Source organism: Oncorhynchus keta, chromosome 3, assembly GCF_023373465.1.
Source record: "Oncorhynchus keta strain PuntledgeMale-10-30-2019 chromosome 3, Oket_V2, whole genome shotgun sequence".
Taxonomy (NCBI): domain Eukaryota; kingdom Metazoa; phylum Chordata; class Actinopteri; order Salmoniformes; family Salmonidae; genus Oncorhynchus; species Oncorhynchus keta.
The window spans coordinates 33508364-33532990 of record NC_068423.1 but is presented as its reverse complement, the minus strand read 5'-3'; the positions used below and the strand labels follow the sequence as shown (position 1 = coordinate 33532990).

At 46.7% G+C, this 24627-nt stretch overlaps 1 protein-coding gene and 1 long non-coding RNA gene across 16 annotated transcripts in view; both read left to right on the top strand.

Annotated features, from left to right (window-relative positions):
- Positions 1–22278, top strand: part of LOC118382553 (guanine nucleotide-binding protein G(I)/G(S)/G(O) subunit gamma-4) — a 38170-nt gene extending 15892 nt beyond the window's left edge. Inside the window, exon 3 of the mRNA XM_052496804.1 lies at positions 19033–22278. Coding sequence (XP_052352764.1) covers positions 19033–19161 — 129 coding nt within the window. The 3' untranslated portion in view covers positions 19162–22278. The remainder of the gene's footprint in view (positions 1–19032) is intronic.
- LOC127915930 (uncharacterized) lies at positions 16689–18888 on the top strand. Of its 15 annotated transcripts, XR_008092982.1 has the most exons (7): positions 16689–17007; positions 17052–17534; positions 17876–17999; positions 18062–18154; positions 18217–18321; positions 18422–18483; positions 18656–18888. It is a non-coding gene; the product is annotated as an uncharacterized LOC127915930 (long non-coding RNA). The 15 variants fall into 15 exon arrangements; XR_008092990.1 differs by lacking the exon at positions 18422–18483 and having other exon boundaries at positions 18124–18154; XR_008092992.1 differs by lacking the exon at positions 18422–18483 and having other exon boundaries at positions 18093–18154; positions 18248–18321.
- Positions 22279–24627: the final 2349 nt, after the last annotated feature.

Genomic DNA, 24627 nt, shown 5'->3' with positions numbered 1-24627 from the left:
GATCCGTTACTATGTCACTAGGGATCAGTTACTATATCACTAGGGATCCATTACTATGTCATTAGGGATCAGTTACTATATCACTATGGATCAGTTACTATACCACTAGGGATCAGTTACTATCACTAGGGATCAGTTACTATATCACTAGCGGTCAGTTACTATACCACTAGGGATCAGTTACTATACCACTAGGGATCAGTTACTATATCACTAGGGATCAGTTACTATATCACTATGGATCAGTTACTATACCACTAGGGATCAGTTACTATCACTAGGGATCAGTTACTATATCACTAGCGGTCAGTTACTATACCACTAGGGATCAGTTATTATATCACTAGGGATCAGTTACTATACCACTAGGGATCAGTTACTATACCACTAGGGATCAGTTACTATACCACTAGGGATCAGTTACTATACCACTAGGGATCAGTTACTATACCACTAGGGATCAGTTACTATACCACTAGGGATCAGTTACTATATCACTAGGGATCAGTTACTATACTACTAGGGATCAGTTACTATACTACTAGGGATCAGTTACTATATCACTAGGGATCAGTTACTATACCACTAGGGATCAGTGTTGGGATCCGTTACTATGTCACTAGGGATCAGTTACTATATCACTAGGGATACATTACTATGTCATTGGGGATCAGTTACTATATCACTATGGATCAGTTACTATACCACTAGGGATCAGTTACTATCACTAGGGATCAGTTACTATATCACTAGCGGTCAGTTACTATATCACTAGCGGTCAGTTACTATACCACTAGCGGTCAGTTACTGTACCACTAGGGATCAGTTACTATACCACTAGGGATCAGTTACTATATCACTAGGGATCAGTTACTATATCACTAGGGATCAGTTACTATACCACTAGGGATCAGTTACTATATCACTAGGGATCAGTTACTATATCATGAGGGATCAGTTATATCACTAGGGATCAGTTACTATACCACTAGGGATCAGTTACTATATCACTAGGGATCAATTACTATACCACTAGGGATCAATTACTATACTACTAGGGATCAGTTGCTATACCACTAGGGATCAGTTACTATACCACTAGGGATCAGTTACTATATCACTAGGGATCAGTTACTATATCACTAGGGATCAGTTACTATATCACTAGGGATCAGTTACTATACCACTAGGGATCAGTTACTATATCACTAGGGATCAGTTACTATACCACTAGGGCTCAGTTACTACACCACGAGGGATCAGTTACTATATCACTAGGGATCAGTTACTATACCACTAGGGATCAGTTACTATACCACTAGGGATCAGTTACTATACCACTAGGGATCAGTTACTATACCACTAGGGATCAGTTACTATACCACTAGGGATCAGTTACTATACCACTAGGGGTGGTATGTGTGTCTGATTGAAGGATCCCTGGTCTTTATACAGATGGTTCAGCCTCTCTATGTCTGATTGAAGGATCTCTTGTCAAATCACACAGGGAATTGTGATCTGTGCTCATGAGCAGTTCTCCACCTCCATCACGAGGCTCTGCTGTAATTACAGACAGACAGTCTGGGATCCTCTCCCTCTATAATGAGGGCTCTACTGTAATTACAGACAGCCTTAACCACCCTGAATGCTCTCCTCTTGACACCAAGATAATGTTTTGGGGAAAATGCGAATGAAAGTTTAGTAGAACAGGAAGTAACAACCATTATCAGACGCTGTTGGTGGATCTGTAGCTGTGTGTAGCAGATGGCTGAGGCCTCCACATTTACCCAGAGCCCCAGTCTTCCCTGAAATACAGCTGGTTCTCCTCTCTCCCTTGCAGAACTATAACCCTCCTCGAACCTCCTGTCCAGTGGACTATAACCCTCCTCTAACCTCCTGTCCAGTGGACTATAACCCTCCTCTAACCTCCTGTCCAGTGGACTATAACCCTCCTCTAACCTCCTGTCCAGTGGACTATAACCCTCCTCTAACCTCCTGTCCAGTGGACTATAACCTCTAACCTCCTGTCCAGTGGACTATAACCCTCCTCTAACCTCCTGTCCAGTGGACTATAACCCTCCTCTAACCTCCTGTCCAGTGGACTATAACCCTCCTCTAACCTCCTGTCCAGTGGACTATAACCCTTCTCTAACCTCCTGTCCAGTGGACTATAACCCTCCTCTAACCTCCTGTCCAGTGGACTATAACCCTCCTCTAACCTCCTGTCTAGTGGACTATAACCCTCCTCTAAGCTCCTGTCCAGTGGACTATAACCCTCCTCTAACCTCCTGTCCAGTGGACTATAACCCTCCTCTAACCTCCTGTCCAGTGGACTATAACCCTCCTCTAACCTCCTGTCCAGTGGACTATAACCCTCCTCTAACCTCCTGTCCAGTGGACTATAACCCTCCTCTAACCTCCTGTCCAGTGGACTATAACCCTCCTCTAACCTCCTGTCCAGTGGACTATAACCCTCCTCTAACCTCCTGTCCAGTGGACTATAACCCTCCTCTAACCTCCTGTCCAGTGGACTATAACCCTCCTCTAACCTCCTGTCCAGTGGACTATAACCCTCCTCTCACCTCCTGTCCAGTGGACTATAACCCTCCTCTAACCTCCAGTCCAGTGGACTATAACCCTCCTCTAACCTCCAGTCCAGTGGACTATAACCCTCCTCTAACCTCCTGTCCAGTGGACTATAACCCTCCTCTCACCTCCTGTCCAGTAGACTATAACCCTCCTCTAACCTCCTGTCCAGTGGACTATAACCTCTAACCTCCTGTCCAGTAGACTATAACCCTCCTCTAACCTCCTGTCCAGTGGACTATAACCCTCCTCTAACCTCCTGTCCAGTGGACTATAACCCTCCTCTAACCTCCTGTCCAGTGGACTATAACCCTCCTCTAACCTCCTGTCCAGTAGACTATAACCCTCCTCTAACCTCCTGTCCAGTGGACTATAACCCTCCTCTAACCTCCTGTCCAGTGGACTATAACCCTCCTCTAACCTCCTGTCCAGTGGACTATAACCCTCCTCTAACCTCCTGTCCAGTGGACTATAACCCTCCTCTAACCTCCTGTCCAGTAGACTATAACCCTCCTCTAACCTCCTGTCCAGTGGACTATAACCCTCCTCTAACCTCCAGTCCAGTGGACTATAACCCTCCTCTAACCTCCTGTCTAGTGGACTATAACCCTCCTCTAACCTCCTGTCCAGTGGACTATAACCCTCCTCTAACCTCCTGTCCAGTGGACTATAACCCTCCTCTAACCTCCTGTCCAGTGGACTATAACCCTCCTCTAACCTCCTGTCCAGTGGACTATAACCTCCTCCAACCTCCTGTCCAGTGGACTATAACCCTCCTCTAACCTCCTGTCCAGTGGACTATAACCTCTAACCTCCTGTCCAGTGGACTATAACCTCTAACCTCCTGTCCAGTGGACTATAACCCTCCTCTAACCTCCTGTCCAGTGGACTATAACCCTCCTCTAACCTCCTGTCCAGTAGACTATAACCCTCCTCTAACCTCCTGTCCAGTGGCCTATAACCCTCCTCTAACCTCCTGTCCAGTGGACTATAACCCTCCTCTAACCTCCTGTCCAGTGGACTATAACCCTCCTCTAACCTCCTGTCCAGTGGACTATAACCCTCCTCTAACCTCCTGTCCAGTGGACTATAACCCTCCTCTAACCTCCTGTCCAGTGGACTATAACCTCTAACCTCCTGTCCAGTGGACTATAACCCTCCTCTAACCTCCTGTCCAGTGGACTATAACCCTCCTCTAACCTCCTGTCCAGTGGACTATAACCCTCCTCTAACCTCCTGTCCAGTGGACTATAACCCTCCTCTAACCTCCTGTCCAGTGGACTATAACCCTCCTCTAACCTCCTGTCTAGTGGACTATAACCTCCTCTAACCTCCTATCCAGTGGACTATAACCCTCCTCTAACCTCCTGTCCAGTGGACTATAACCCTCCTCTAACCTCCTGTCCAGTGGACTATAACCCTCCTCTAACCTCCTGTCCAGTGGACTATAACCCTCCTCTAACCTCCTGTCTAGTGGACTGTAACCTCTAACCTCCTGTCCAGTGGACTATAACCCTCCTCTAACCTCCTGTCTAGTGGACTGTAACCTCTAAACTCCTGTCCAGTGGACTATAACCCTCCTCTAACCTCCTATCCAGTGGACTATAACCCTCCTCTAACCTCCTGTCCAGTGGACTATAACCCTCCTCTCACCTCCTGTCCAGTGGACTATAACCCTCCTCTAACCTCCTGTCTAGTGGACTGTACCCCTAACCTCCTGTCCAGTGGACTATAACCCTCCTCTAACCTCCTGTCTAGTGGACTGTAACCTCTAACCTCCTGTCCAGTGGACTATAACCCTCCTCTAACCTCCTGTCCAGTGGACTATAACCCTCCTCTAACCTCCTGTCCAGTGGACTATAACCCTCCTCTAACCTCCTGTCCAGTGGACTATAACCCTCCTCTAACCTCCTGTCCAGTAGACTATAACCTCTAACCTCCTGTCCAGTGGACTATAACCCTCCTCTAACCTCCTGTCCAGTGGACTATAACCCTCCTCTAACCTCCTGTCCAGTGGACTATAACCCTCCTCTAACCTCCTGTCCAGTGGACTATAACCCTCCTCTAACCTCCTGTCCAGTGGACTATAACCTCTAACCTCCTGTCCAGTGGACTGTAACTCTAACCTCCTGTCCAGTGGACTATAACCCTCCTCTAACCTCCTGTCCAGTGGACTATAACCTCTAACCTCCTGGCCAGTGGACTATAACCCTCCTCTAACCTCCTGTCCAGTGGACTATAACCTCTAACCTCCTGTCCAGTGGACTATAACCCTCCTCTAACCTCCTGTCCAGTGGACTATAACCCTCCTCTAACCTCCTGTCCAGTGGACTATAACCCTCCTCTAACCTCCTGTCCAGTGGACTATAACCCTCCTCTAACCTCCTGTCCAGTGGACTATAACCCTCCTCTAACCTCCTGTCCAGTGGACTATAACCCTCCTCTAACCTCCTGTCCAGTGGACTATAACCCTCCTCTAACCTCCTGTCCAGTGGACTATAACCTCTAACCTCCTGTCCAGTGGACTATAACCTCTAACCTCCTGTCCAGTGGACTATAACCCTCCTCTAACCTCCTGTCCAGTGGACTATAACCCTCCTCTAACCTCCTGTCCAGTGGACTATAACCCTCCTCTAACCTCCTGTCCAGTGGACTATAACCCTCCTCTAACCTCCTGTCCAGTGGACTATAACCCTCCTCTAACCTCCTGTCCAGTGGACTATAACCCTCCTCTAACCTCCTGTCCAGTGGACTATAACCCTCCTCTAACCTCCTGTCCAGTAGACTATAACCCTCCTCTAACCTCCTGTCCAGTGGACTATAACCCTCCTCTAACCTCCTGTCCAGTGGACTATAACCCTCCTCTAACCTCCTGTCCAGTGGACTATAACCCTCCTCTAACCTCCTGTCCAGTGGACTATAACCCTCCTCTAACCTCCTGTCCAGTGGACTATAACCCTCCTCTAACCTCCTGTCCAGTGGACTATAACCCTCCTCTAACCTCCTGTCCAGTGGACTATAACCCTCCTCTAACCTCCAGTCCAGTGGACTATAACCTCTAACCTCCTGTCCAGTGGACTATAACCCTCCTCTAACCTCCTGTCCAGTGGACTATAACCCTCCTCTAACCTCCTGTCCAGTGGACTATAACCCTCCTCTAACCTCCTGTCCAGTGGACTATAACCCTCCTCTAACCTCCAGTCCAGTGGACTATAACCTCTAACCTCCTGTCCAGTGGACTATAACCCTCCTCTAACCTCCTGTCCAGTGGACTATAACCCTCCTCTAACCTCCTGTCCAGTGGACTATAACCCTCCTCTAACCTCCTGTCCAGTGGACTATAACCCTCCTCTAACCTCCTGTCCAGTGGACTATAACCCTCCTCTAACCTCCTGTCCAGTAGACTATAACCCTCCTCTAACCTCCTGTCCAGTGGACTATAACCCTCCTCTAACCTCCTGTCCAGTGGACTATAACCCTCCTCTAACCTCCTGTCCAGTGGACTATAACCCTCCTCTAACCTCCAGTCCAGTGGACTATAACCTCTAACCTCCAGTCCAGTGGACTATAACCCTCCTCTAACCTCCTGTCCAGTGGACTATAACCCTCCTCTAACCTCCTGTCTAGTGGACTATAACCCTCCTCTAACCTCCTGTCCAGTGGACTATAACCCTCCTCTAACCTCCTGTCCAGTGGACTATAACCCTCCTCTAACCTCCTGTCCAGTGGACTATAACCCTCCTCTAACCTCCTGTCCAGTGGACTATAACCCTCCTCTAACCTCCTGTCCAGTGGACTATAACCCTCCTCTAACCTCCTGTCCAGTGGACTATAACCCTCCTCTAACCTCCAGTCCAGTGGACTATAACCTCTAACCTCCTGTCCAGTGGACTATAACCCTCCTCTAACCTCCTGTCCAGTGGACTATAACCCTCCTCTAACCTCCTGTCCAGTGGACTATAACCCTCCTCTAACCTCCTGTCCAGTGGACTATAACCCTCCTCTAACCTCCTGTCCAGTGGACTATAACCCTCCTCTAACCTCCAGTCCAGTGGACTATAACCCTCCTCTAACCTCCTGTCCAGTGGACTATAACCCTCCTCTAACCTCCTGTCCAGTGGACTATAACCCTCCTCTAACCTCCTGTCCAGTGGACTATAACCTCTTCCCGCCCGTCCGATTGTATCTAACCTCTAACCTCCTGTCCAGTGGACTATAACCCTCCTCTAACCTCCTGTCCAGTGGACTATAACCCTCCTCTAACCTCCTGTCCAGTGGACTATAACCCTCCTCTAACCTCCTGTCCAGTGGACTATAACCCTCCTCTAACCTCCTGTCCAGTGGACTATAACCCTCCTCTAACCTCCTGTCCAGTGGACTATAACCCTCCTCTAACCTCCTGCCCAGTGGACTATAACCCTCCTCTAACCTCCTGTCTAGTGGACTGTAACCTCTAACCTCCTGTCTAGTGGACTGTAACCTCTAACCTCCTGTCCAGTGGACTATAACCCTCCTCTAACCTCCTGTCTAGTGGACTGTAACCTCTAACCTCCTGTCCAGTGGACTATAACCCTCCTCTAACCTCCTATCCAGTGGACTATAACCCTCCTCTAACCTCCTGTCCAGTGGACTATAACCCTCCTCTCACCTCCTGTCCAGTGGACTATAACCCTCCTCTAACCTCCTGTCTAGTGGACTGTAACCCCTAACCTCCTGTCCAGTGGACTATAACCCTCCTCTAACCTCCTGTCCAGTGGACTATAACCCTCCTCTAACCTCCTGTCCAGTGGACTATAACCCTCCTCTAACCTCCTGTCCAGTGGACTATAACCCTCCTCTAACCTCCTGTCCAGTGGACTATAACCCTCCTCTAACCTCCTGTCTAGTGGACTGTAACCTCTAACCTCCTGTCCAGTGGACTATAACCCTCCTCTAACCTCCTATCCAGTGGACTATAACCCTCCTCTAACCTCCTGTCCAGTGGACTATAACCCTCCTCTAACCTCCTGTCCAGTGGACTATAACCCTCCTCTAACCTCCTGTCTAGTGGACTGTAACCTCTAACCTCCTGTCCAGTGGACTATAACCCTCCTCTAACCTCCTGTCCAGTGGACTATAACCCTCCTCTAACCTCCTGTCCAGTGGACTATAACCCTCCTCTAACCTCCTGTCTAGTGGACTATAACCCTCCTCTAACCTCCTGTCCAGTGGACTATAACCCTCCTCTAACCTCCTGTCCAGTGGACTATAACCCTCCTCTAACCTCCTGTCCAGTGGACTATAACCCTCCTCTAACCTCCTGTCCAGTGGACTATAACCCTCCTCTAACCTCCAGTCCAGTGGACTATAACCTCTAACCTCCTGTCCAGTGGACTATAACCCTCCTCTAACCTCCTGTCCAGTGGACTATAACCCTCCTCTAACCTCCTGTCCAGTGGACTATAACCCTCCTCTAACCTCCTGTCCAGTGGACTATAACCCTCCTCTAACCTCCTGCCCAGTGGACTATAACCCTCCTCTAACCTCCTGTCTAGTGGACTGTAACCTCTAACCTCCTGTCTAGTGGACTGTAACCTCTAACCTCCTGTCCAGTGGACTATAACCCTCCTCTAACCTCCTGTCTAGTGGACTGTAACCTCTAACCTCCTGTCCAGTGGACTATAACCCTCCTCTAACCTCCTATCCAGTGGACTATAACCCTCCTCTAACCTCCTGTCCAGTGGACTATAACCTCCTCTCACCTCCTGTCCAGTGGACTATAACCCTCCTCTAACCTCCTGTCTAGTGGACTGTAACCCCTAACCTCCTGTCCAGTGGACTATAACCCTCCTCTAACCTCCTGTCCAGTGGACTATAACCCTCCTCTAACCTCCTGTCCAGTGGACTATAACCCTCCTCTAACCTCCTGTCCAGTGGACTATAACCCTCCTCCTCTAACCTCCTGTCCAGTGGACTATAACCTCTAACCTCCTGTCCAGTGGACTATAACCCTCCTCTAACCTCCTGTCCAGTAGACTATAACCCTCCTCTAACCTCCTGTCCAGTGGACTATAACCCTCCTCTAACCTCCTGTCCAGTGGACTATAACCCTCCTCTAACCTCCTGTCCAGTGGACTATAACCCTCCTCTAACCTCCTGTCCAGTGGACTGTAACCTCTAACCTCCTGTCCAGTGGACTATAACCCTCCTCTAACCTCCTGTCCAGTGGACTATAACCTCTAACCTCCTGGCCAGTGGACTATAACCCTCCTCTAACCTCCTGTCCAGTGGACTATAACCTCTAACCTCCTGTCCAGTGGACTATAACCCTCCTCTAACCTCCTGTCCAGTGGACTATAACCCTCCTCTAACCTCCTGTCCAGTGGACTATAACCCTCCTCTAACCTCCTGTCCAGTGGACTATAACCCTCCTCTAACCTCCTGTCCAGTGGACTATAACCCTCCTCTAACCTCCTGTCCAGTGGACTATAACCCTCCTCTAACCTCCTGTCCAGTGGACTATAACCCTCCTCTAACCTCCTGTCCAGTGGACTATAACCCTCCTCTAACCTCCTGTCCAGTGGACTATAACCCTCCTCTAACCTCCTGTCCAGTGGACTATAACCCTCCTCTAACCTCCTGTCCAGTGGACTATAACCCTCCTCTAACCTCCTGTCCAGTGGACTATAACCCTCCTCTAACCTCCTGTCCAGTGGACTATAACCCTCCTCTAACCTCCTGTCCAGTGGACTATAACCCTCCTCTAACCTCCTGTCCAGTGGACTATAACCCTCCTCTAACCTCCTGTCCAGTGGACTATAACCCTCCTCTAACCTCCTGTCCAGTGGACTATAACCCTCCTCTAACCTCCTGTCCAGTGGACTATAACCCTCCTCTAACCTCCTGTCCAGTAGACTATAACCTCTAACCTCCTGTCCAGTGGACTATAACCCTCCAACCTCCTGTCCAGTGGACTATAACCCTCCTCTAACCTCCTGTCCAGTGGACTATAACCCTCCTCTAACCTCCTGTCCAGTGGACTATAACCCTCCTCTAACCTCCTGTCTAGTGGACTGTAACCTCTAACCTCCTGTCCAGTGGACTATAACCTCTAACCTCCTGTCCAGTGGACTATAACCCTCCTCTAACCTCCTATCCAGTGGACTATAACCCTCCTCTAACCTCCTGTCCAGTGGACTATAACCCTCCTCTCACCTCCTGTCCAGTGGACTATAACCCTCCTCTAACCTCCTGTCTAGTGGACTGTAACCCCTAACCTCCTGTCCAGTGGACTATAACCCTCCTCTAACCTCCTGTCTAGTGGACTGTAACCTCTAACCTCCTGTCCAGTGGACTATAACCCTCCTCTAACCTCCTGTCCAGTGGACTATAACCCTCCTCTAACCTCCTGTCCAGTGGACTATAACCCTCCTCTAACCTCCTGTCCAGTGGACTATAACCCTCCTCTAACCTCCTGTCCAGTGGACTATAACCTCTAACCTCCTGTCCAGTGGACTATAACCCTCCTCTAACCTCCTGTCCAGTAGACTATAACCCTCCTCTAACCTCCTGTCCAGTGGACTATAACCCTCCTCTAACCTCCTGTCCAGTGGACTATAACCCTCCTCTAACCTCCTGTCCAGTGGACTATAACCCTCCTCTAACCTCCTGTCCAGTGGACTGTAACCTCTAACCTCCTGTCCAGTGGACTATAACCCTCCTCTAACCTCCAGTCCAGTGGACTATAACCTCTAACCTCCTGTCCAGTGGACGATAACCCTCCTCTAACCTCCTGTCCAGTGGACTATAACCTCTAACCTCCAGTCCAGTGGACTATAACCTCTAACCTCCTGTCCAGTGGACTATAACCCTCCTCTAACCTCCTGTCCAGTGGACTATAACCCTCCTCTAACCTCCTGTCCAGTGGACTATAACCCTCCTCTAACCTCCTGTCCAGTGGACTATAACCCTCCTCTAACCTCCTGTCCAGTGGACTATAACCCTCCTCTAACCTCCTGTCCAGTGGACTATAACCCTCCTCTAACCTCCTGTCCAGTGGACTATAACCCTCCTCTAACCTCCTGTCCAGTGGACTATAACCCTCCTCTAACCTCCTGTCCAGTGGACTATAACCTCTAACCTCCTGTCCAGTGGACTATAACCCTCCTCTAACCTCCTGTCCAGTGGACTATAACCCTCCTCTAACCTCCTGTCCAGTGGACTATAACCCTCCTCTAACCTCCTGTCCAGTGGACTATAACCCTCCTCTAACCTCCTGTCCAGTGGACTATAACCCTCCTCTAACCTCCTGTCCAGTGGACTATAACCCTCCTCTAACCTCCTGTCCAGTGGACTATAACCCTCCTCTAACCTCCAGTCCAGTGGACTATAACCTCTAACCTCCTGTCCAGTGGACTATAACCCTCCTCTAACCTCCTGTCCAGTGGACTATAACCCTCCTCTAACCTCCTGTCCAGTGGACTATAACCCTCCTCTAACCTCCTGTCCAGTGGACTATAACCCTCCTCTAACCTCCTGTCCAGTGGACTATAACCCTCCTCTAACCTCCAGTCCAGTGGACTATAACCTCTAACCTCCTGTCCAGTGGACTATAACCCTCCTCTAACCTCCTGTCCAGTGGACTATAACCCTCCTCTAACCTCCTGTCCAGTAGACTATAACCCTCCTCTAACCTCCAGTCCAGTGGACTATAACCTCTAACCTCCTGTCCAATGGACTATAACCCTCCTCTAACCTCCTGTCCAGTAGACTATAACCCTCCTCTAACCTCCTGTCCAGTGGACTATAACCCTCCTCTAACCTCCTGTCCAGTGGACTATAACCCTCCTCTAACCTCCTGTCCAGTGGACTATAACCCTCCTCTAACCTCCAGTCCAGTGGACTATAACCCTCCTCTAACCTCCAGTCCAGTGGACTATAACCTCTAACCTCCTGTCCAGTGGACTATAACCCTCCTCTAACCTCCTGTCCAGTGGACTATAACCCTCCTCTAACCTCCTGTCCAGTGGACTATAACCCTCCTCTAACCTCCTGTCCAGTGGACTATAACCCTCCTCTAACCTCCTGTCTAGTGGACTGTAACCTCTAACCTCCTGTCCAGTGGACTATAACCTCTAACCTCCTGTCCAGTGGACTATAACCCTCCTCTAACCTCCTGTCCAGTGGACTATAACCCTCCTCTAACCTCCTGTCCAGTGGACTATAACCCTCCTCTAACCTCCTGTCTAGTGGACTGTAACCTCTAACCTCCTGTCCAGTGGACTATAACCCTCCTCTAACCTCCTGTCCAGTGGACTATAACCCTCCTCTAACCTCCTGTCCAGTGGACTATAACCCTCCTCTAACCTCCTGTCCAGTGGACTATAACCCTCCTCTAACCTCCTGTCCAGTGGACTATAACCCTCCTCTAACCTCCTGTCCAGTGGACTATAACCCTCCTCTAACCTCCTGTCCAGTGGACTATAACCCTCCTCTAACCTCCAGTCCAGTGGACTATAACCTCTAACCTCCTGTCCAGTGGACTATAACCCTCCTCTAACCTCCTGTCCAGTGGACTATAACCCTCCTCTAACCTCCTGTCCAGTGGACTATAACCCTCCTCTAACCTCCTGTCCAGTGGACTATAACCCTCCTCTAACCTCCTGCCCAGTGGACTATAACCCTCCTCTAACCTCCTGTCTAGTGGACTGTAACCTCTAACCTCCTGTCTAGTGGACTGTAACCTCTAACCTCCTGTCCAGTGGACTATAACCCTCCTCTAACCTCCTGTCTAGTGGACTGTAACCTCTAACCTCCTGTCCAGTGGACTATAACCCTCCTCTAACCTCCTATCCAGTGGACTATAACCCTCCTCTAACCTCCTGTCCAGTGGACTATAACCCTCCTCTCACCTCCTGTCCAGTGGACTATAACCCTCCTCTAACCTCCTTTCTAGTGGACTATAACCCTCCTCTAACCTCCTGTCCAGTGGACTATAACCCTCCTCTAACCTCCTGTCCAGTGGACTATAACCCTCCTCTAACCTCCTGTCCAGTGGACTATAACCCTCCTCTAACCTCCTGTCCAGTGGACTATAACCCTCCTCTAACCTCCTGTCCAGTGGACTATAACCCTCCTCTAACCTCCTGTCTAGTGGACTGTAACCTCTAACCTCCTGTCCAGTGGACTATAACCTCTAACCTCCTGTCCAGTGGACTATAACCCTCCTCTAACCTCCTGTCCAGTGGACTATAACCCTCCTCTAACCTCCTGTCCAGTGGACTATAACCCTCCTCTAACCTCCTGTCTAGTGGACTGTAACCTCTAACCTCCTGTCCAGTGGACTATAACCTCCTCTAACCTCCTGTCCAGTGGACTATAACCCTCCTCTAACCTCCTATCCAGTGGACTATAACCCTCCTCTAACCTCCTGTCCAGTGGACTATAACCCTCCTCTCACCTCCTGTCCAGTGGACTATAACCCTCCTCTAACCTCCTGTCCAGTGGACTATAACCCTCCTCTAACCTCCTGTCCAGTGGACTATAACCCTCCTCTAACCTCCTGTCCAGTGGACTATAACCCTCCTCTAACCTCCTGTCCAGTGGACTATAACCCTCCTCTAACCTCCAGTCCAGTGGACTATAACCTCTAACCTCCTGTCCAGTGGACTATAACCCTCCTCTAACCTCCTGTCCAGTGGACTATAACCCTCCTCTAACCTCCTGTCCAGTGGACTATAACCCTCCTCTAACCTCCTGTCCAGTGGACTATAACCCTCCTCTAACCTCCTGCCCAGTGGACTATAACCCTCCTCTAACCTCCTGTCTAGTGGACTGTAACCTCTAACCTCCTGTCTAGTGGACTGTAACCTCTAACCTCCTGTCCAGTGGACTATAACCCTCCTCTAACCTCCTGTCTAGTGGACTGTAACCTCTAACCTCCTGTCCAGTGGACTATAACCCTCCTCTAACCTCCTATCCAGTGGACTATAACCCTCCTCTAACCTCCTGTCCAGTGGACTATAACCCTCCTCTCACCTCCTGTCCAGTGGACTATAACCCTCCTCTAACCTCCTGTCTAGTGGACTGTAACCCTCCAGTGGACTAACCTCCTGTCCAGTGGACTATAACCCTCCTCTAACCTCCTGTCCAGTGGACTATAACCCTCCTCTAACCTCCTGTCCAGTGGACTATAACCCTCCTCTAACCTCCTGTCCAGTGGACTATAACCCCTCCTCTAACCTCCTGTCCAGTGGACTATAACCTCTAACCTCCTGTCCAGTGGACTATAACCTCTAACCTCCTGTCCAGTGGACTATAACCTCTAACCTCCTGTCCAGTGGACTATAACCCTCCTCTAACCTCCTGTCCAGTGGACTATAACCCTCCTCTAACCTCCTGTCCAGTGGACTATAACCCTCCTCTAACCTCCTGTCCAGTGGACTATAACCTCCTCTAACCTCCTGTCCAGTGGACTATAACCCTCCTCTAACCTCCTGTCCAGTGGACTGTAACCTCTAACCTCCTGTCCAGTGGACTATAACCCTCCTCTAACCTCCTGTCCAGTGGACTATAACCTCTAACCTCCTGTCCAGTGGACTATAACCCTCCTCTAACCTCCTGGCCAGTGGACTATAACCCTCCTCTAACCTCCTGGCCAGTGGACTATAACCCTCCTCTAACCTCCTGTCCAGTGGACTATAACCCTCCTCTAACCTCCTGTCCAGTGGACTATAACCCTCCTCTAACCTCCTGTCCAGTGGACTATAACCCTCCTCTAACCTCCTGTCCAGTGGACTATAACCCTCCTCTAACCTCCTGTCCAGTGGACTATAACCCTCCTCTAACCTCCTGTCCAGTGGACTATAACCCTCCTCTAACCTCCTGTCCAGTGGACTATAACCCTCCTCTAACCTCCTGTCCAGTGGACTATAACCCTCCTCTAACCTCCTGTCCAGTGGACTATAACCCTCCTCTAACCTCCTGTCCAGTGGACTATAACCCTCCTCTAACCTCCTGTCCAGTGGACTATAACCCTCCTCTAACCTCCTGTCCAGTGGACTATAACCCTCCTCTAACCTCCTGTCCAGTGGACTATAACCCTCCTCTAACCTCCTGTCCAGTGGACTATAACCCTCCTCTAACCTCCTGTCCAGTGGACTATAACCCTCCTCTAACCTCCTGTCCAGTGGACTATAACCCTCCTCTAACCTCCTGTCCAGTGGACTATAACCCTCCTCTAACCTCCTGTCCAGTGGACTATAACCCTCCTCTAACCTCCTGTCCAGTAGACTATAACCTCTAACCTCCTGTCCAGTGGACTATAACCCTCCTCTAACCTCCTGTCCAGTGGACTATAACCTCTAACCTCCTAACCTCCTGTCCAGTGGACTATAACCCTCCTCTAACCTCCTGTCCAGTGGACTATAACCCTCCTCTAACCTCCTGTCCAGTGGACTATAACCCTCCTCTAACCTCCTGTCCAGTGGACTATAACCCTCCTCTAACCTCCTGTCCAGTGGACTATAACCCTCCTCTAACCTCCTGTCCAGTGGACTATAACCCTCCTCTAACCTCCTGTCCAGTGGACTATAACCCTCCTCTAACCTCCTGTCCAGTGGACTATAACCCTCCTCTAACCTCCTGTCCAGTGGACTATAACCCTCCTCTAACCTCCTGTCCAGTGGACTATAACCCTCCTCTAACCTCCTGTCCAGTGGACTATAACCCTCCTCTAACCTCCTGTCCAGTGGACTATAACCCTCCTCTAACCTCCTGTCCAGTGGACTATAACCCTCCTCTAACCTCCTGTCCAGTGGACTATAACCCTCCTCTAACCTCCTGTCCAGTGGACTATAACCCTCCTCTAACCTCCTGTCCAGTGGACTATAACCCTCCTCTAACCTCCTGTCCAGTGGACTATAACCCTCCTCTAACCTCCTGTCCAGTGGACTATAACCCTCCTCTAACCTCCTGTCCAGTGGACTATAACCCTCCTCTAACCTCCTGTCCAGTGGACTATAACCTCCTAACCTCCTGTCCAGTGGACTATAACCCTCCTCTAACCTCCTGTCCAGTGGACTATAACCCTCCTCTAACCTCCTGTCCAGTGGACTATAACCCTCCTCTAACCTCCTGTCCAGTGGACTATAACCCTCCTCTAACCTCCTGTCCAGTGGACTATAACCCTCCTCTAACCTCCTGTCCAGTGGACTATAACCCTCCTCTAACCTCCTGTCCAGTGGACTATAACCCTCCTCTAACCTCCTGTCCAGTGGACTATAACCCTCCTCTCACCTCCTGTCCAGTGGACTATAACCCTCCTCTAACCTCCTGTCCAGTGGACTATAACCCTCCTCTAACCTCCTGTCCAGTGGACTATAACCCTCCTCTAACCTCCTGTCCAGTGGACTATAACCCTCTCTAACCTCCTGTCCAGTGGACTATAACCCTCCTCTAACCTCCTGTCCAGTGGACTATAACCTCTAACCTCCTGTCCAGTGGACTATAACCCTCCTCTCACCTCCTGTCCAGTGGACTATAACCCTCCTCTCACCTCCTGTCCAGTGGACTATAACCCTCCTCTCACCTCCTGTCCAGTGGACTATAACCCTCCTCTAACCTCCTGTCCAGTGGACTATAACCCTCCTCTAACCTCCTGTCCAGTGGACTATAACCCTCCCTCCTGTCCAGTGGACTAACCCTCCTCTAACCTCCTGTCTAGTGGACTATAACCCTCCTCTAACCTCCTGTCCAGTGGACTATAACCCTCCTCTAACCTCCTGTCCAGTGGACTATAACCTCTAACCTCCTGTCCAGTGGACTATAACCCTCCTCTAACCTCCTGTCTAGTGGACTATAACCCTCCTCTAACCTCCTGTCCAGTGGACTATAACCCTCCTCTAACCTCCTGTCCAGTGGACTATAACCTCTAACCTCCTGTCCAGTGGACTATAACCCTCCTCTAACCTCCTGTCCAGTGGACGATAACCCTCCTCTAACCTCCTGTCCAGTGGACTATAACCCTCCTCTAACCTCCTGTCCAGTGGACTATAACCTCTAACCTCCTGTCCAGTGGACTATAACCCTCCTCTAACCTCCTGTCCAGTGGACTATAACCTCTAACCTCCTGTCCAGTAGACTATAACCCTCCTCTAACCTCCTGTCCAGTGGACTATAACCCTCCTCTAACCTCCTGTCCAGTGTATGTATGAAAACTAAAAGCAGTGTGGTTCGGCGTTAAGGCTCGGTGTTGGGGTTAGCAGTGTGGTTAATGTTAGGCGTTAAGGTTCGGCATTAGGGTTAGCAATGTGGTTAAGGTTCGGCATTAGGGTTAGCAATGTGGTTAAGGTTCGGCATTAGGGTTAGCAATGTGGTTAAGGTTCGGCATTAGGGTTAGCAATGTGGTTAAGGTTCGGCATTAGGGTTAGCAATGTGGTTAAGGTTCGGCATTAGGGTTAGCAGTGTGGTTAATGTTAGGCGTTAAGGTTCGGCATTAGGGTTAGCAATGTGGTTAAGGTTCGGCATTAGGGTTAGCAATGTGGTTAAGGTTCGGCATTAGGGTTAGCAATGTGGTTAAGGTTCGGCATTAGGGTTAGCAATGTGGTTAAGGTTCGGCATTAGGGTTAGCAATGTGGTTAAGGTTCGGCGTTAGGGTTAGCAGTGTGGTTAAGGTTCGGCGTTAGGGTTAGCAGTGTGGTTAATGTTAGGCGTTTGGGTTAGCATTGTGGTTAAGGTTAGGCGTTTGGGTTAGCAGTGTGGTTAAGGTTAGCAGTGTGGTTAAGGTTAGTTATTATGGTTAGCAGCGTGGTTAAGGTTTGGCGTAAGGGTTAGCAGTGTGGTTAGGGTTCGTTATTAGGGTTAGCAGTGTGGTTAAGGTTAGTTATTAGTGTTAGCAGTGTGGTTAAGGTTAGTTATTAGGGTTAGCAGTGCGGTTAAGGTTAGTTATTAGGGTTAGCAGTGTGGTTAAGGTTAGTTATTAGGGTTAGCCGTGTGGTTAAGGTTAGGCGTAAGGGTTAGCAGTGTGGTTAGGGTTAGTTATTAGAGTTAGCAGTGTGGTTAAGGTTAGTTGTTAGGGTTAGCAGTGTGGTCAAGGTTAGTTATTAGGGTTAGCCGTGTGGTTAAGGTTAGGGGTAAGGGTTAGTAGTGTGGTTAAGGTTAAGCGTAAGGGTTAGAAGTGTGGTTAGGGTTAGTTATTAGGGTTAGCAGTGTGGTTAAGGTTAGTTGTTAGGGTTAGCAGTGTGGTTAAGGTTAGTTATTAGGGTTAGCCGTGTGGTTTAGGTTAGTTATTCGGGTTAGCAGTGTGGTTAAGGTTAGTTATTAGGGTTAGCAGTGTGGTTAAGGTTAGTTATTAGGGTTAGCAGTGTGGTTAAGGTTAGTTATTAGGGTTAGCAGTGTGGTTAAGGTTAGTTATTAGGGTTAGCAGTGTGGTTAAGGTTAGTTATTAGGGTTAGCAGTGTGGTTAGGGTTAGTTATTAGGGTTAGCAGTGTGGTTAAGGTTAGTTATTAGGGTTAGCAGTGTGGTTAAGGTTAGTTATTAGGGTTAGCAGTGTGGTTAAGGTTAGGCGTAAGGGTTAGCAGTGTGGTTAATGTTAGTTATTAGGGTTAGCAGTGTGGTTAATGTTAGTTATTAGGGTTAACAGTGTGGTTAAGGTTAGTTATTAGGGTTAGCAGTGTGGTTAAGGTTAGTTATTAGGGTTAGCAGTGTGGTTAAGGTTAGTTATTAGGGTTAGCAGTGTGGTTAAGGTTAGTTATTAGGTTAAGTGTTAGTTATTAGGGTATTAGGGTTAGCAGTGTGGTTAAGGTTAGGCGTGTGGTTAAGGTTAGGGTTAGCAGTGTGGTTAATGTTAGTTATTAGGGTTAGCAGTGTGGTTAAGGTTAGTTATTAGGGTTAGCAGTGTGGTTAAGGTTAGTTATTAGGTTAGCAGTGTGGGTTAAATGTTAGTTATTAGGGTTAGCAGTGTGGTTAAGGTTAGTTATTAGGGTTAGCAGTGTGGTTAAGGTTAGGGTTATTAGGGTTAACAGTGTGGTTAAGGTTAGGGGTTAGCAGTGTGGTTAGGGGGTTAGCAGTGTGGTTAAGGTTAGTTATTAGGGTTAGCAGTGTGGTTAAGGTTAGTTATTAGGGTTAGCAGTGTGGTTAAGGTTAGTTATTAGGGTTAGCAGTGTGGTTAAGGTTAGTTATTAGGGTTAGCAGTGTGGTTAAGGTTAGTTATTAGGGTTAGCAGTGTGGTTAAGGTTAGTTATTAGGGTTAGCAGTGTGGTTAAGGTTAGTTATTAGGGTTAGCAGTGTGGTTAAGGTTAGTTATTAGGGTTAGCAGTGTGGTTAGGGTTAGTTATTAGGGTTAGCAGTGTGGTTAAGGTTAGTTATTAGGGTTAGCAGTGTGGTTAGGGTTATCACACCTGTTCCTTGCTATATCTTTAGCTATGATCTTTTAACATGGCAGATTCCTAACCATAATCCCCCCCCAGGTGTCCAAAGCAGCAGCGGACCTGATGGCGTATTGCGACGCCCACATACGTGAGGACCCCCTCATCGTGCCCGTGCCCGCCTCGGAGAACCCCTTCCGGGAGAAGAAGTTATTCTGCACCATCCTCTGATGCCCAGTAGGGGGCAGACCAGCCTTAGGCCGGGCCCTGGTTCAGGCATGGAATAACGCCTGGCGTCTCCTCTTCTGTCTTCACCGTACCTGAAGCTACAACACGCTGTGAACGTAACCAGGAAGTGACTGCCCTTTCAGCCTTGTAGTTTTTCAACTTTTAGAGATTTTTTTTTCTTTTTTCTAATGGTCTTCAAGTGCAAATAAAAAACATGTGAAAATGTTCTTCATTAAAAAAAAGCTTCATGAAAAGGCATCTGATAGAAGTAAATTCATCCACAAACACGAATATAATTACACGAATATAATTACACATATCACAAATGTTATGATATAATCTTGAAGCCCATAGAAAAGATGGGCACAGTAAAGTGGAAGTGATAATTCCTTTCACAGTGAACTAACTTTACTACCAACTGGCATAACATGTTACTGGCTACTGTTGAATTGAGGTTGCCAGGTACACCCTGTAGGTGTTGGTCAGCTCTGTCCCTAGGGGCTGAAGGGTTGGGTGGATTAGATACCTTCTAAATCTAGCAACCCTAGTGAGTTTAGTTGAGTGTAAAAGTCCGACTCCAGTTATTTGAGAACTTTTCCCTTTATTCCAAATATAAATACATTAAAGTACAACAACAAAAATGTTTAAAAGAAAAATGTAGTTTTTTTGTTTTTGTTTTTACACAATTGCAAAATTCAAGATGGTCTAATGCTGCACTCTGTTATCAGCCTGTCCCCTTGCTTGAGGAAACAATAGAGCAGTAATTGAGGACAAAAGAGAGAGCCCCCCCCCACCTACTGTCATGAGAATACCTGAAGCACCTTTCGAGATGTACCTTTTGTTAAGTAAATCATGTGATAGATGAGGTTCCAGGGAGGCTGGAGTGAGTCTTTAACGTCTCCTGTATCTTTGATAGGTTGGATATTAGTGTTTTGGTTTGTAAAAGTCTGGTAGCTGTCCTCAAAATGTGCAAGTTTTCCAGAAATCCTGGTTGGAAGATTCCTGGAATTATGAGGAGAAAACAGGAAATCAGTAATGCTCCAACAATGATTCCTGGAATTATGAGGAGAAAACAGGAAATCAGTAATGCTCCAACAATGATTCCTGGAATTATGAGGAGAAAACAGGAAATCAGTAATGCTCCAACAATGATTCCTGGAATTATGAGGAGAAAACAGGAAATCAGTAATGCTCCAACAATGATTCCTGGAATTATGAGGAGAAAACAGGAAATCAGTAATGCTCCAACAATGATTCCTGGAATTATGAGGAGAAAACAGGAAATCAGTAATGCTCCAACAATGATTCCTGGAATTATGAGGAGAAAACAGGAAATCAGTAATGCTCCAATAATGATTCCTGGAATTATGAGGAGAAAACAGGAAATCAGTAATGCTCCAATAATGATTCCTGGAATTATGAGGAGAAAACAGGAAATCAGTAATGCTCCAACAACGATTTCTGGTAAACCAGTGAATTTGGGTAAAGTTTCCATAATTTTGCAACCTTATTTGTTGGTTGTTAGAGAACAGCCTTAATTAGTGCTTTATGATGAGATGTTTTTATTATCAATGTGTATTTTCTGCTTATTATGCTGGATTATTTTATTTACATGCCTCAGGAAACAAACAAACACGGTGGTATTTTTTATTTGATATAGTCTTTAAAACTGAAATGCTCTTTGAGTGTATACCCATGGTGTGCATAAAGCACGTCAGTTCCCACTGTCCACCCCCCACCCCCTCACCTACCAATCTAACATCCTGCCATTTGACAGGTTGATTAAAGTTAGACAGGTTTATAACCTTTGCCATATTCTCTCATCAACACTCTGTTCTATTTTACTCTTTTCTGAATACATACTCAATACTCTAAACAATTGTGAGCTTTGACATTTAGGAAGAGTGTGGATGTTGTGAACATATTTATTCTGTTTTCGGCCTACAGGAAACCCTGTGCTTGAGTCCCTTCTGTTGATATCGTGTACCACATATTCCTTTCATTTACAGACAAATCCCCCTATTTTAACAGCTTTTTATACCAGCTCTTTTTGTATATCTGAGAGGGGTAGTGGGTGAAAAAACAAGGAGGAATAAAAACCCATCTAAAGACCTAGTTGCGATTCCTGCATTTTCACAGACCCTGTAACCAACATCCAGGTATCAGGTCTGTGTGAATGCTTCTCTGCTTTTTGTTACATCTGAAAAGGGTATAAGGGTATAAAACCCACCCACCTAGTCGTGATTCCTGCATTGTCTGTGCGAATGCTTTTCTGCTTTTTTTGTAGGTAAATTCATTAACACTTCCATTGTTTAACACCTCCCTAACTTGAAAAGCAACCAGCCCCCATGGTTTAACAACTCCCCACCCCTCCCAGTTTGCCAGTTACCCACTGATATGTATTAAAGGGGTGTACCTGCAGGAGAGTGGTCAATAAGGGGCTCATATAAACATGACCTTTTCTTTTTTACAGGTAATATACCACGTCTTCTGTCTGAAATGGGTAAAAGAGATGGAATAGTTGTTTCTCTATAGAGTGCACTATGGACAGCTGTCAACTCTGGGCCAACCCCTCTCATACACACCTGAGCCCCTGTTCACTATGTATGGTTAGACTCAGGTGTAACATCCAACGAGCAGTTATTCTAACCAGGCAACTAAAGATTAAGACACATTTTAAAGGCATTACACAGTATACAGTTATTATACTATATACATATTACATCTCACCCTTACTTACTCCTCGTGTCCCCCAGGGCTCTGTACTAGGTCCTCTTTAATGTCTCATTACTGGTGTCCCCCAGGGCTCTGTACTAGGTCCTCTTTAATGTCTCATTACTGGTGTCCCCCAGGGCTCTGTACTAGGTCCTCTTTAATGTCTCATTACTGGTGTCCCCCAGGGCTCAGTACTAGGTCCTCTTTAATGTCTCATTACTGGTGTCCCCCAGGGCTCAGTACTAGGTCCTATTTAATCGATCCTACATCAATCTGATGGCAAACCAGTCAGAACATAAACATTTTGCCCAAAGCCATCTGATAATATTGAACTTTACTATTTTTGACATAACTTTTCTATGTTTCTTATTTCATCGTTTTATTATAAAAACCACTTCATTTGTTTCCTGAGCCTGTTTCTTTTTCCTATCTATTTGTTGCCTGTTGTGTCCGGAGTGAGTGAATGAATGGTTGTGAATGGCACGTCTTTATACCTTACAGCCAACCAACCCAAGGCCTGCATGTTTCTCTCTATGCTCCATCCAGGTCTGGGATTGGTCAATTACGGAAACTTCGCCAGGATTCCAGATTTCCTGCTGATTTTTTCCAACTGGGATTTCTGGGAAAAACCTGGGAATTATGGGAAGGTTACCGGAAATGTCTGACAGTGTCCTCTTTTGCCGACAGGGTTCAAAGTATTTTAGAGGGTGCATCCGAAATGGCCCCTTATTTCCCATATTAGTGCACTACTTTAGACCAGGGCTCTGGTCAAAATAAGTGCACTATATAGGGAATAGTGGGCCATTTGGGACTAAGACAGAGTGTGCAGTGTACAGTCAGTGTGTAAGTCATCAGTGGACGTTGGAGGCCTATTCTCTACGACACTGTCAACCCAAAGGCTTTTATTTTGTTTGTAAAAGCACAATGTGTCAAAGCATTTCCTGTTCGTGGTGGTAGATGCCTATTTAGCACATTTTTTCAAAAACAAATACAAAAAATATTATTGTTATTATTAGTTGTATTTATTATTATTATTATTATTATTATTGTTGTTGTTGTAATATATCTGTGGCATAGCACTGACGATGACAACAACATGGTGTGTAGTGCTACTGATTGAGATTGTATGATACTTTAGGTTTAAACCATTTATAAAATGTGTGATTGATACTCCTGAGTATTTTTTTAACAAAAACTAATATAAGGGTCTGTTTACATGTAATATGATCCCTTTTTATGGTTCAGGTTTCACCTGCTTCAAACACTTTACATTCTGTAAAAAGGTTTCATCTGCTTCAAACACTTTACATTCTGTAAAAAGGTTTCATCTGCTTCAAACACTTTACATTCTGTAAAAAGGTTTCATCTGCTTCAAACACTTTACATTCTGTAAAAAGGTTTCACCTGCTTCAAACACTTTACATTCTGTAAAAAGGTTTCACCTGCTTCAAACACTTTACATTCTGTAAAAAGGTTTCACCTGCTTCAAACACTTTACATTCTGTAAAAAGGTTTCATCTGCTTCAAACACTTTACATTCTGTAAAAAGGTTTCACCTGCTTCAAACACTTTACATTCTGTAAAAAGGTTTCACCTGCTTCAAACACTTTACATTCTGTAAAAAGGTTTCACCTGCTTCAAACACTTTACATTCTGTAAAAAGGTTTCACCTGCTTCAAACACTTTACATTCTGTAAAAAGGTTTCACCTGCTTCAAACACTTTACATTCTGTAAAAAGGTTTCACCTGCTTCAAACACTTTACATTCTGTAAAAAGGTTTCATCTGCTTCAAACACTTTACATTCTGTAAAAAGGTTTCACCTGCTTCAAACACTTTACATTCTGTAAAAAGGTTTCACCTGCTTCAAACACTTTACATTCTGTAAAAAGGTTTCACCTGCTTCAAACACTTTACATTCTGTAAAAAGGTTTCATCTGCTTCAAACACTTTACATTCTGTAAAAAGGTTTCACCTGCTTCAAACACTTTACATTCTGTAAAAAGGTTTCATCTGCTTCAAACACTTTACATTCTGTAAAAAGGTTTCATTTGCTTCAAACACTTTACATTCTGTAAAAAGGTTATCTGCTTCAAACACTTTACATTCTGTAAAGAATCAAATTAAAATGGTTTTGTTTAGGCTTGCAAAATTCGAATAACTCTTTAAAAATTCTCACGTTTTCTCACGTTTTCCAGAAATACCGTTGTAAAATTTACAAAAGTAGGAGGGAATAAGCAGCAAATACAGACTTCACAAGGATTTCAGGAAAATCTGGGAATTTTTGGAAAGTTTCCAGAATTTTGCAACCTTGTTTTTGTTGTTGTTCTTGGTACTTTACAGTAGTAGCCTAGTGTTTCCTCATCATGCATCTTTCCTAGCCTGCGTACCAGTCTGTTTGTGCCATCCTGTGACACTCTTTGATACCCAAGCTACACAATTCCTTGAACCGTCCTAGAACAGTCACTGAAACCAGATATTGGACTTAACTCAGACTTTAGTTTGTGTTTGTGTGAACTCTTCAGGGTCTCAAATCCAACAGACCTCAGTTAAAGGGTGGTGCCAAATCTGAACATGAAACATGGGCTACGTCCCAAATGGCACCCTATTCCCTACAATAGTGCACTACCTTAGACCAGAGCCCTATGTAATGCCCTGGGTCCTGGTCAAAATAGTGCACTACTTTAGACCAGAGCCCTCTGTAATGCCCTTTGGGTCCTGGTTAAAATAGTGCACTACTTTAGACCAGAGCCCT